The sequence below is a fragment of the Nematolebias whitei genome, chromosome 8, assembly GCF_014905685.2.
Source record: "Nematolebias whitei isolate Nwh7 chromosome 8, NemWhi1, whole genome shotgun sequence".
Lineage (NCBI taxonomy): Eukaryota > Metazoa > Chordata > Actinopteri > Cyprinodontiformes > Rivulidae > Nematolebias > Nematolebias whitei.
Genome location: NC_056505.1, coordinates 17779425 through 17791629, shown reverse-complemented (window position 1 = coordinate 17791629; position 12205 = coordinate 17779425). Strand labels below are relative to the sequence as shown.

At 38.2% G+C, this 12205-nt stretch overlaps 3 protein-coding genes across 4 annotated transcripts in view; all 3 read left to right on the top strand.

Moving 5' to 3' along the window:
• LOC119413054 (kinesin-like protein KIF27) overlaps positions 1 to 622 on the top strand; it is a 9975-nt gene extending 9353 nt beyond the window's left edge. Inside the window, exon 11 of the mRNA XM_037680067.1 lies at positions 590 to 622. Within this exon, the coding sequence (XP_037535995.1) occupies positions 590 to 622 (33 nt within the window). The remainder of the gene's footprint in view (positions 1 to 589) is intronic.
• A 1152-nt stretch (positions 623 to 1774) lies between these two features.
• gkap1 (G kinase anchoring protein 1) lies at positions 1775 to 10152 on the top strand (the record flags this gene model as incomplete). Of its 2 annotated transcripts, none has more annotated exon segments than XM_037680357.1 (10): positions 1775 to 1933; positions 2163 to 2240; positions 3514 to 3649; positions 3793 to 3821; positions 4154 to 4315; positions 7290 to 7376; positions 7459 to 7522; positions 7609 to 7679; positions 7764 to 7841; positions 9878 to 10152. In XM_037680357.1, coding segments are annotated over 10 exon segments (906 nt in total), but the record flags the coding sequence as incomplete, so codon positions are not given.
• A 632-nt stretch (positions 10153 to 10784) lies between these two features.
• Positions 10785 to 12205, top strand: part of LOC119413053 (ubiquilin-1-like) — a 7068-nt gene continuing 5647 nt past the window's right edge. The window contains exons 1-2 of the mRNA XM_037680066.1: positions 10785 to 10904; positions 11014 to 11153. Coding sequence (XP_037535994.1) covers positions 10785 to 10904; positions 11014 to 11153 — 260 coding nt within the window. The remainder of the gene's footprint in view (positions 10905 to 11013; positions 11154 to 12205) is intronic.

Sequence of the window (12205 nt, the reverse complement as noted above, 5' to 3'; positions counted from 1 at the left end):
TTTAAGGAAGCCATCTTTGTGACGAGAACCCGTCCATCATTAAACAGTCTTAATCAAACAGTTAATTTTCATAATTGAAGGAAAACGAAACAAACAGAACACCCTGAAAACAAGGTTGTATAAACTAACGGCAACAAAACATTCAAAACAATATTTCCACTCTGACATGTATTTTTTTATTTTGTTCTGCTACATTTTTATAAGGTACCAGTTTACCTCGGACTCTCAAGGTGTCTTCCAGTTTCTTAAAATGATTTATGCTTCAATCACAATTGCAGTCGTTGACCCAACTGCCACTTTAATTAGTGATATGTCACTTTATCCATGCTGCTGATTTCTTGCCTTTAAGCTGCTACAGTCATATCCATCTGCTCACAACAGGCTCATGTTCAGGCTGCTGTTTAATACACCGTATTATATTACAACATTATTGTTTAGCACATATCTTAGATCCTTGTCTACTGTTTCTATTTTTATTCTTTATAGTTGTGCTATTTTGGGGTGTAACTGGGACCTTGAATACACAATTTTGTTCCACCTCATGTACCACATGTGATGTGAATGACAATAAAAAACCTTGAATTCTCAGTGGTTGTGGAAGCAGCAGTTTACAGTCCCCTAATACATACTGGTAGGGCAGAACTGAAATAGTTTTTTCCTGTGACATAAACAAAGTACGGTAATTATGAATGTCCCTACAGTCTTTTCAGTTTGAAATCTATCTAAAAAGAAAAACTTTGACAATTCTACAGGAAATCAGAAAAATATTTATTGAGACCACTTTAAAAGATTTCAAGGAGGTTTGGCTCCTTGGAAGCGCAGTATAAAAAAATAATGGGTGGGTTGAAACTTTTGAACAATGGTGGATCTTTATTTAGCTGATGCCACTGAGCTCGTTGGTTTCATTTCATTGTAAGTGAAACTGCAGACAGAGCGAGAGGTGAACAGAGATGACAGAGGTGAACTTGCAGAAAAGACTTAGTTTTGCCTAAAACTGAGAAAAAAAACAAGTTATGACAATAAAATAAGTTGGCAAATAATAAATCTTTCACGTTTTTCTTTTTTTTCTAAACTATTACTATTATTATTATAAATAATTCAAGAATGTAGATAATTATTTAAGTCAACTTCTCACTCACAGTTACTAAAACATGGAAGAACATTTCAGGAGTTTTTCCATTTCTAATTTAAAGTACAGGAGGTTTGCAACTCCTTCCAGAACTGAGTCTTAACAAAAGACAGTAGTGTTCTCCAGTTTTGTGTTGATATTAAATGCTTAAAGCCCTTCAGTCACGTTTTTTCCCCCTATGAATTCCACAAAACCTATATATCTGAAGCTTAAATAGATGGCTCTTATAGGTGAGGACATGAGGAATGCTAATCCCAAACCTCACAGCATTGACTAATGAATCAAATGACAAGTAAAAACAGTATTTAGTGGTCAGAGGACAGTTTCAGTAATAGGAGGATAAAGTACAAGTAAGTGATCTAAAAGGTTCTTCCTTCTTTCTTCAGTCATGGGTCTGTTATAATATCCAGCTGATCTGACAGAAATCTGTTTTCCAGGCGATTAAAACAAATTTATCAAGCAGTGGCTGTCACCTGGTTGTCCTGCAATATTCTGTCAGGCTTTATTTTTTGCTGCAGTTGAACAGTAATGATTGACTTTCATCCATCGACTCGACCCATCCTAAAGTAGACAGACGGTTTTGTTACAGAAATTGAGACAAAGCGTCATTCTGATTGGATTAAGTTTGATTTGTCTTTCTATCAGTTACGTAATCTGGCCTTCAAGAAGATTCCTCAGAAGTCCTGCGCCCCACAGTCCTCTATGACTCTGTCGGGCATTGCCAGTGGCCTCCTAAGCCCGACCTCAGGAGACCATGGATTACCTTCAGAGGGGTGGCAGCAGTGGAAGCAGAGAGACGAGCAGGTCAGACAGAATAACAGCTCGCATCATAAATGTCTTTGACAAAACTGGACTCGCTTCTCCACTGCTGGCCTAAGAACACTTCTTACATGAGATGTTTGACATTATGTCGTGACAAAAGATGAGCTGCAAGAAGGCAACATGTCTGTCTGATAGTTATATTACAAGCCTGTCCAATGGTCCTAACTATGTTTATGTTATTAGTTTTGTTTGTTCTCTGTTTTCTCTGTAGATAACCACAGAACTGTATGAGGCTGATCTGGAAAAGGCCTTGATTCTAAGTAAACTGGAGTATGAACAACAGAAACAGGTGCATTACACACACACATACACACACACACACTAATTCTTTAGAAAATATAATATGTGCAAGCAGAATAGTCAAAAGTTTAATAATTTGGATATGATTTTAATCAAAACATTTAATTTGATGCCGTAAATATGATGTCCTATGCATAAAATCTGGACAATAATTTTTGTTTATCTATTATTGCAATATTGACCTTTGAGCTAATTTCATCCATCCATTATCTTTACCCGCTTATTCCATTTTGGGTCACGGGGGTCGCCAGTGCCCATGTCCAGCAATCACTGTGCGAGGGGTGGGGTACACCCTGGACGGATCTCAAGTCCATCACAGGGACACATAGAGACAAACGAGACAAACAACTATTCACTCTCTCACTCACACCTAGGGACAATTTAGAGTTACCAATCAGCCTAACATGCATGTTTTTAGTCTGTGGGAGGAAACCGGAGCACCCGGAGAAAACCCATGCATGCACGGAGAGAACATGCAAACTCCACCCAGAAAGGCCCCTGGACCGGGGTTTGAACCAAGGACCTGCTCGCTGAGAGGCAGCAGCTCTACCAGTTGCGCCACCGTGCTGCCTATCCTTTGAGCTAATTTATTTTTCGAAAACTTAATAAGATGCTTTTTTGTTTTTCTTGTGTTTTCTGTCAAACCTTGGACCTTCTTAGAGGTCTTAAACTGTCAAAGCAATAAATGTGTGTCATAAGTTGGTTAAATTCTCATTAGATGCATTAATTGATGTTGTTTTTTTCTCTATTCTCTTGGGGGCCGAGATGGTGTAGAGGCAGGGCAGCCGGCTTGGGACCCAAAAGTCCCAGGTTCTATCCCCAGTCACTGCACATCACCTGGCGTCTCTGGGCAGCACTCCTCATCCCCAAAATGCCCCCCAGGCGCTCTCAATAGCTGCCACCTGGTGGTGGATGGGTTAAATGCAGAGACTAATTTCGCCATTGTATGGAAACATACAGTGCTGACATTGTGATGACATTATTATTATTGTCTGTGACTTTTGTTTTTGGGGGGAAAATAAGGCAGTTATTATTCGTTCAACCTTTATTTAGACTGGTTAATCCCGCTGAGCCTCAAGGACTCATTTACAAGAGAGACCTGAAGTTATTAAAAAGGTCAAACTGATTAATTGCATAAAATGATCATTAAATTTGTAGTTTTCATACTGTATTACTTTGAATGCTGTGGAAATCATACATACTGGTAAAAGCTTTTACTATTTTAACAGAATGAGCTGAAATTATTTGTTTTTCTCCAGCAGAGCAACACAAACGTGATTTCACCCAAATTACGGGGAGCAAAAGAGGGTGGTGTGAAGAAGGACAAGAAGAAGAATCAACAGGCAAAAGAGAAAAAGACGGTTTCTTTGCAGGACTTTCAAGCTGAAGGTGTTACTGGTGAGAAAAATCAGCTGATCACTTTCAAAATATTTCAATTTAAAATTTATTTGTTCTCACGTGCACACAACCTGGATATAAATTCCTCTACAAACAATATAATCATTTATTTTACATTTTTTATTTTTGTTTTTTCTTTGCAGAACATATTAATAAAAAACCAGAAAAGGAGGTGAGTATGAGGTTTTAAGTATTTATTTTTGGCATAATGATCATAAAGTAGAAAGTTAATGCAGTGAAGACTTGAGTTTTTACCAGACCATTAAAAGCTATGGTCATTTGGTAACAACTCAGATTTAATACAAATAAATACATAAGCTGTTTATTAACAAATGACAGTGATAGCATGATCAAATTCTTCATTGCAATAAACATAGTGGTCAATATAGAAATGAATATTGCAACAAACAATATTTGTAAATAAATTTCTCACACCTTTTGCAGCAGAATAACATTTACAATAAGACACGTCATGACTTTAGTTTTGACCATACTCTCTTTCAGGACTCCAGAGTGTCAAACCCAGCGTTAAGAACTGGACAGGAGGAGCGGTTTTTCAATAAACTGGAAGATGATGTTAGTCGAATTATCCAAAGGGAGAAAAGACGTGAGCAGTACACGAACAGCCAGGGTCAAGAAGTCAACACATCCTCAGAGCACGAACCGGTGAGTCAAGTAACGCTCATACAACAGCAACACTCTTCTACATGACCTGATGCATCCTCTGTAATCCAGGTAAAAAAAAATCTTAACAAGGTTAAGTCAGGTTCTCTGGGCGGATTCTTCTTTGTTGAAATGTTTCGTCTTTTATCCAAAAGATCTTCAGTCTGAGGAGCAGCAACAAACTCAGTCTTATAAGCTGCACCTTCTCATAGTGGATTAACCAGTTTGCTGGTGGCATCCAGAACTAGTTGTTTATTTGCAAAAGGAGGACCATCAACCTAACAATTGATTGTTAGTGCCCTGATGGTCCCTTGTTATTCACAGAGGTCTGAGTTATTCTTGCAACAACAGCATTGTAAGAGGGGGACAGTTGAACATGGAGGCCTCCGCCCGTTTAACAATAGATGGGTTTTCTTCACTAAAGCCTTATTCACACGGGATTAGTTTTACCTAGGGACCACATGCTATTTGTAATAATTACAGAGCTCGTCTGTGTTGTTAATCCCATGTGAATTGGCCATGTAAGTAATTTGTAAAGTAAAAATTCCCACGCATATTACCTACTGTATTTTGCTGAACTCCGAGGCCTGTGGTAATTCTAATCCAATGTGAATGGGCATCTCTGTGATTTGGACAGAAATGCGCAGGATCTGATACGTAATGAGGCATTTTTTGTTTTTGTTGTCTAAGCAAAGTCATTTGGAAAAATATAGAACAAAGCTATTTTAAATGAACGCGCTGCTCGCTTCAGCTTTTTTAGATGCTGCTACTTCCTTCACCGCAGATGACAGGAGGTGCGGAGACACGTGCGTGATCGACCCATCCATCCATTCGTTATCTTTACCCGCTTCTTCCTTTTTGGGTAGCGGGAGTCACTGGTGCCCATGTCCAGCCATCACTGTGCGAGAGGTGGGGGACACCCTGGACAGGTCGCAAGTCCATTTCAACCGGCAGGTCAGCAGACGCGCAGACGTGCTCACGTGCACGGCCGGTGACAGCACATGGCTTTTTTTTTACCTCTTAAACCGGCTGGTCGGTCCTGCCTCCTCCTCAACAAGTAGATTAACACAATTTTGTATTGTTCATTCTTTAGTTTTTTTTTGTGCTGATTTGTAAAACCACATCAAAGCAGGAGACCATCCGGAACCGCACATTAAACACATTATTATGGACCGGCCCAGTCGTGACAACGCAGCACGTTAACATCATATCCGGAAGATGTCTGTAAATTTCAGCTAAATCTCAGGCTTTGGTTATCCCGTGCAAATGTGCCACATAAAAACAGACGTTGGGGGTAATTTATTTATTACATGTGGTCCTTAGGTAAAACTAATCCCGTGCGAATAGGGCTAAAGATGGCTTCCTTCACTCTCTCAAACCATCATTCCTCTCTATCCAGGATGTGAACATCTTCATCCCTGAAAGAGTGACCGCTGGCCTGGAGATGAGTGTAGACTGCAGGGTCCTGGCCTGATGATGTTGATCTTCGGTGCTGGGCCATCCTTTTGGCCAGTGGCTGTTTAGTTTCACTGACGTATGACTGATCACAGCCCTCCTGACACTGAACAACATACACAATTTTACTCTTGTTTGTGCCGGGGGATTGGATCTTTGGGATCAACCAGTTTTTATCGTAATGTCTTTTGGGTTTGAAAGCCACTGGGACATCATGTTTAGAAAATAAATGTCTCAGTTTCTCTGAAACTCCCTGTATTATGAAATTCTTTATCAAAAGGGTTCGTGAACGATCGGCACCAGATATTCAGACAAGAGGAAAAATAAAACACAGAGACTGTAACTTGCTAGAATAATATTTGTCATTTATTAATCTGCCACAAGAAAACAGCCAAGCAAAGTCATGTACACTTGTACACTCTTAACACACAAATTGATATGAGTATCTCTCACCGTGACAAATGATCGGGAAGCCTTTCGATCCAAATGACAGAGCTCACGTCACAACTGCATGGCACCGCGCGCTGGTCCACACAAGACTTCTAAGTTTCCCTTGCCTGTCACACCTCCTTTATACCTTTTCCTGATCGCGTGAGAGCAGTGAAAAACAAGTTTGATGGTTGTCAGGAGGACAGATCTAATTAAAACATGTTTTTTCCATCATCAAAGCGATGGCTCATCCTTCCAGTAAGGAGCACCGTGACCGTAAAAGCGGGCCAAAGCTTCCAGGTCAAAAGCACTCCTAATGCTTATTAAAGCATTCCTAGAGAGGATACACTGCCCCCCTCCGTCCCTCTGCTAACCATCAAAGAGTGTCTAAATATTATAAGTAACACACACACAAAGTATATGTTTGAACAGGCATAAAGGCGACTTAACACCTTATAAAACATAATATGTGAATAACACGTTGTATAAGTGTGTTTTCAAACTACATGTAAATGAGTGTAAAATAAGTATAAATTGACATAAAAGCATCAAAATAATCATTCCTATATCATTCCACCCTTGCCTTTTATGGCAATTTAGACATTTAATTCTGAAAAGTAACACACACAAAATGTATATGTTTGAATAGGCATAAAGGCAACTTAACACCTTATAAAACATATTTTTATATCACTCCCAATTGTTAGGGCTTTAGCAATCCATTGTTAAGATGATGGTCCTCCTTTTACATGTGAATAGTTAGTTCTGGCTGTCAGCAGCAGACTGGTTGATCCACATCAGGAAGGTACTGTTTATAAGACTGAGTTTGTTGCAGCGCCTCAGACTCAGGAAGTGCTTTGGATAAAAGATGAAATGTTAGAACAAAGAACAATTCGTCCAGAGGACCTGACTCACCCTTGTTAGATGCTATTCTACATGTTTTTATTTAACAAACTTCAGGTACTTGGATGACCTGAGCTCAGTTTTCTTTTGCGCAGTCATCTGAGAAAATGTTTTCTTTACCTAGCCCAATAATTAAAGAGTGTGAAGAGTGGGTCCTGACATCATCTTTTCTGTCAAATTTTGCTGTTAGGACCCCCGAACAGAACAGCTGAAGTATGAGCTGGAGAAGAAGGACAGGGAGATTGAGCAGCTAAAGAAGACCATTTCACAGTGGGAGGTCAGGAGTGACCCCAACCTTTTATAGTATAATCATCAAATACAATTTCACAATGCACAAATAAATCTTGTTAACTGTGCAGGTGAAATACAAAGAGGTGAAAGCAAGAAACTCCCAGCTGCTTAAGATGCTCCAGCAGGGAGAGAGTGAGTTGAGCATTACATTAACCACCTGAATGAAGCATTCAGATGTTCTGCTCCATGTTTGCTGACGTCTTAATGTCTCGTTTCAGTGAAAGACAAAGCTGAAATTCTTCTGCAGGTAGAAGAGTTGCTGCATATTAAAGAGGAATTGTCTTCACAGGTGCGTAACTCGGGGTGACGGGGAGAAATGTGAGGTTTGTTGGTCGCACGTACTTTTATTAACGAATTCATACTTTTTATTCAGGTGACATTATTACATGCTGCTCTTGAACAAGAAAGATCTAAAGTTAAAGGGCTGCAGTCCGAACAACCAAAACATCAGGTAAGAGTACAAATATACATATTTTAATGAATGTCTCTGTGGAGGACCCAATAAAAAGAAAAGGAAGGAACTGGAGTCAGAATCCAGTGTTTTTATATGCATGTACAACATCAGAGCTGAGGTGAAGCAAAGAGACAGTTGTACTTTGATACTTTCTGTATGAGGTGTATGTTATCTGATATCAGTGTGTGTTTTTGTTCACATGTAGCCTTTTTTTCTTTCTTGAGTTTTAGTTTGTTCAGTTAATAAGTTTATTAATTTAAACAAAAGAAAAAAATCAATATACAGTAAGGGACACAATCACAAATAAAATGAAAGGCAGCAGAAAGAAGAAAAAAAATCTTATATCTGCCCCTTTTTACCAAAAATCAATTCAAACAATAATATTCTTCAAATAACAAAAACAAAATAAACAACTTCTTCTCGAACATCAATTCATACAAATACACATTAAGCTATTTCATTTTTATTTTATTTTTTTAACAAAACTTTGATCATTATCTTAAACATAGACATTGATCTGGCATTTTTAATATCACTCTCCAGATTAATCTATAATATCCTGATGCATGCTCAATAATCCAGGTAGAAAATCTAAAAAAGTTAAATCTGGTCCTCTGGACATTCAAAAAACAAAACAAAGCAAAACGGCCAAAAAAAATGTAGAAACATTTCGTCTTTCACCCAAAAGACCTCCTCAGTTTGAGGTGCTGTATTCAGCTGAATAACAATGTATTATTATGAGCCCTATACATAACTGATAAAATATTATAATCTACCAAATCATGGAACGTCAGTAACTTCAGTTGATAAAATAAAGTACTGGATGGGTGACTGAAATGCTTCCTGGTAATAATTCTTACAGCTCTTTTCTGTAAAACAAAAATAGGATTTATAATTGTTTTGCACGCTTTCCCCCAAACATCAATACAAAAATTAAGTGTGGAACAAATATTGTGTTATACAACATATACAGAGCTGTATCATTCAATAATTCCCTTACTTTGTACAGTACTGCAATAAATTTGGCTCTTTTTGTTCTTACATATTTTATGTGACGTTTCCATGTTAGCTTGTCATCGATGATAACACCCAAAAACTTCACCTCACTAACTCTACAAATCTCAACACCGTCAACTCTAACGACAGTTCTCTTTCTGTTACTGAATATCATATGGTTAGTTTTATCTAAGTTTAATGATAATTTATTAAGTTTAAACCAAGTTTGTATTTTTACAAATTCTGTCTGCATCAACTTCAACACCCGTTCTATACCTTTACCCAAACAAAACAATGTACTATCATCTGCAAATAAAATACATATAAGGAGTCCTGACACATTTGACACATTATTTAATTTCCCTCTGGGATTAATAAAGTATTTTTGAATTTGAATTTGAATTTGAATTTACCAAGTCATTCACATATAAAATAAATAACTTTGGTCCAAGTACAGAACCTTGAGGAACTCCACATGTGATATTACAGAGGTTAGATCTTACTTCATTTATTTGTAGAAACTGTTTCCTATCTTTTAAATAGCTAGGTATCCACTGTAGTGCTAGTCTTCTAATGCCATATTTATTCAATTTTTCACAGAGAATAATATTGTCGTTGTATCAAATGCCTTCTTTAAATCAACGAAATTACTAAAATAATATCGTTTTTGATTGACAGCATAAATTGGGTAAAAAAAAAAAAAACAACAACCAGAAGGTCAGAAGAAGTGAAGAAATGTTTCAATTAGACAAAAATAAAGTAATCAAAAAATCTAATTGTATGCATTTTTTGCATCTCAGTCACTGTTTGGGTCGGCTCAGTTTTTTTTTTTTCATCAGTTAAAACAATAAATAACTGAAATAAATAATTTGATTTTCCCTGATTCAATCAAATTCTGTTCTAAGTTTATTTTGTTTCCAGTCTAAGCTGTTTGTTTCACTGTTTCTTTCACCATCAAGTACAATTAGTAGGATAAAATAACAGTCAAATGTAAGTAATTGTACTTTCTGTTTCTCCTTTGTTGTTGTTGTTGGCAGGGAAACAAGAAAGGGAAGAAAGGCTGCGAATCGGATCTATGAAGCATTCAGAGGGAATAATTAATGGATGGAAAAAAGAGCAAAAGCGCCACTGCTCAAAATTACGATTCTTTTTTCCATTTCTTTGTTTTGTTTTTTTTTTAAGTTGGACTTCTAATCAGCCTGCATGTCCCTCTAAACACACAAACTTGCACACATACACTCCCGACATGGCATGCTGCATAACACAACCAAATGAGATTTACTGAAGCTTTTAGAAGTAACCGACTGGGTTTAACGTTCGTGTTGAGATGCTTGCTGGGCGCTCTGTGGTGCCGCAGCATCTCGAGGACTGTCAAAAGCTCTGCCTGTCTTTCCATGGGGTTTGAGGCCAAATTGACAGATTAAAATGTATCGTTTTGTTTTCTTTTCCTCACTGTTGAGTAAATAAAACATCTTTTCAGTGAAGAACTTTGTGTAATGTTTTTAATTTTAGAAAAATGTGGATTCTTGAAAAACAAAACACAGCAACATCTCTGCTTAAAGTGCAAAAATCTATAGTGACTTTTCAATATACTGTGTGTACAAAGAGTATGATCGTTCAAATATTCAGCATTCAGCATGGCTTCAAACGTTTCAAAGATTAACTTATAAATTTGGATTGAATTTTGATGCAGAAGAAAATTTTTAAAGTAAAACACCTAGAAAGCATCGATTTAACGGCTGCAGATGTCATACTTGTGAAATAGTTCTCACTAATAGTTTTCCTCCGTTGTAGCAGTGCACAGAAATCTTGCATGACTGTGCAGATGGGTTCCAGCTTTCTGCCGAGTCACTGACACACACACACACACACACACACACTCTCCTCCGATGCAGGACTAATCGCTCCTGATCCACTCATCTTCATCTGAAGGATAAAGCTGAGATGTCGGGCTTGGTGGAGGATGATCCGGGAAAAGCTGGTGATTGCTGGGTTCGAGTTGTCATCAGCAGTGACGCAGAGAGCCGTGAATACAGTGTCGGTGGAGGCTGCACCGTCGGACAGGTCAGGAGAGCGGACAGCCGCTGGTTCTGGACCACGATGTGTTGTCCATTATTACTGCTAATGTGTTTGTGCTTTGCAGCAAAGTGTTTGTGTGTTTCTCTGTGCACAGCTGAAATGGGCTCTGTCGGCACACCTGGGAGCTTCAGCAGAGCAGCTGGTGCTGATCCACTCTGACCAGGCTCTCCCAGACTCGGTGCTCATGAGTCATCTTGAGGAACAGAATGGGTCAGTCAGCCTCGTGATCCAAAGGTACACACCCATGAGACAGGAAAGGCTTGAGCAAATACTGAAGCTGTCGAGTATAAAAAACGTTTTATAGGCCTCTAAAACTCAACAACCACAAAGAATAGATTTTTATATCTATTTTCAGTAAGGATGTCCTTATAAATGGCTTATAAATGGTTAATAATGCAGATCAACCAGCTGTAAACAGTAAAACCATTACATATATTGTACATGAGATAAAAAGAACTACATATCAAGGTCAAGGTGTCTATTGTCATTCACATCACGTACATGACATGGAACAAAACTACACAGAGTCCCAGTTTCATCCAACAAAAATACAAATTGTAAAGAAAAACTAATAAGATCTAAGATATGAACTAAGAAATACGCTAAACTAAGAATACACTAAGCACTACTAGTACAAAACTGCGCCAATCAACAGCAGCACGAACATGAGTCTGTGTGAGCAGATGAGGACCAATGAACACGGCAACATGAAATAAATCAGCAGCATGAGATGAGCATCATGGATAGTCAGCAGCATATATCAACAATCACGTGGCATTAGTGATTTTTTTTTCACAGTGATAATCCTGATTCATGAGTCTTAACAGCTTCAGGGTAGAAGCTGTTCCTCAGTCTAGTGGTTCTATGCTTAATACTCTTCCACCTTCTGCCTGAGGGGAGCAGGACAAAAAGTGTGTATGCTGGGTGAGTGGGGTCCTTCATGATGCAGGTGGCCATCTTGTCAAAGATAAATTAATAATAATAATAATAATACATTTTATCCTGATGCATGCTCAATAATCCAGGTAGAAAAATCTAAAAAAGTTAAATCTGGTCCTCTGGACATTCAAAAAAACAAAACAAAGCAAATCAACAAAAAAATGTAGAAACGTTTCGTCTCTCATCCGAGAGACTTCCTCAGTCTGAGGAGCTGTATTCAGCTCAGTCTCTTAAATAGCACCTTCTCAGAGTGGATCAACCAGTTTTGCTGCTGACAACCAAAACCAGCTGATCACATGCTCAAGAAGGACCATCAGCCTAACAATGGATCATTAGCACACTGATGG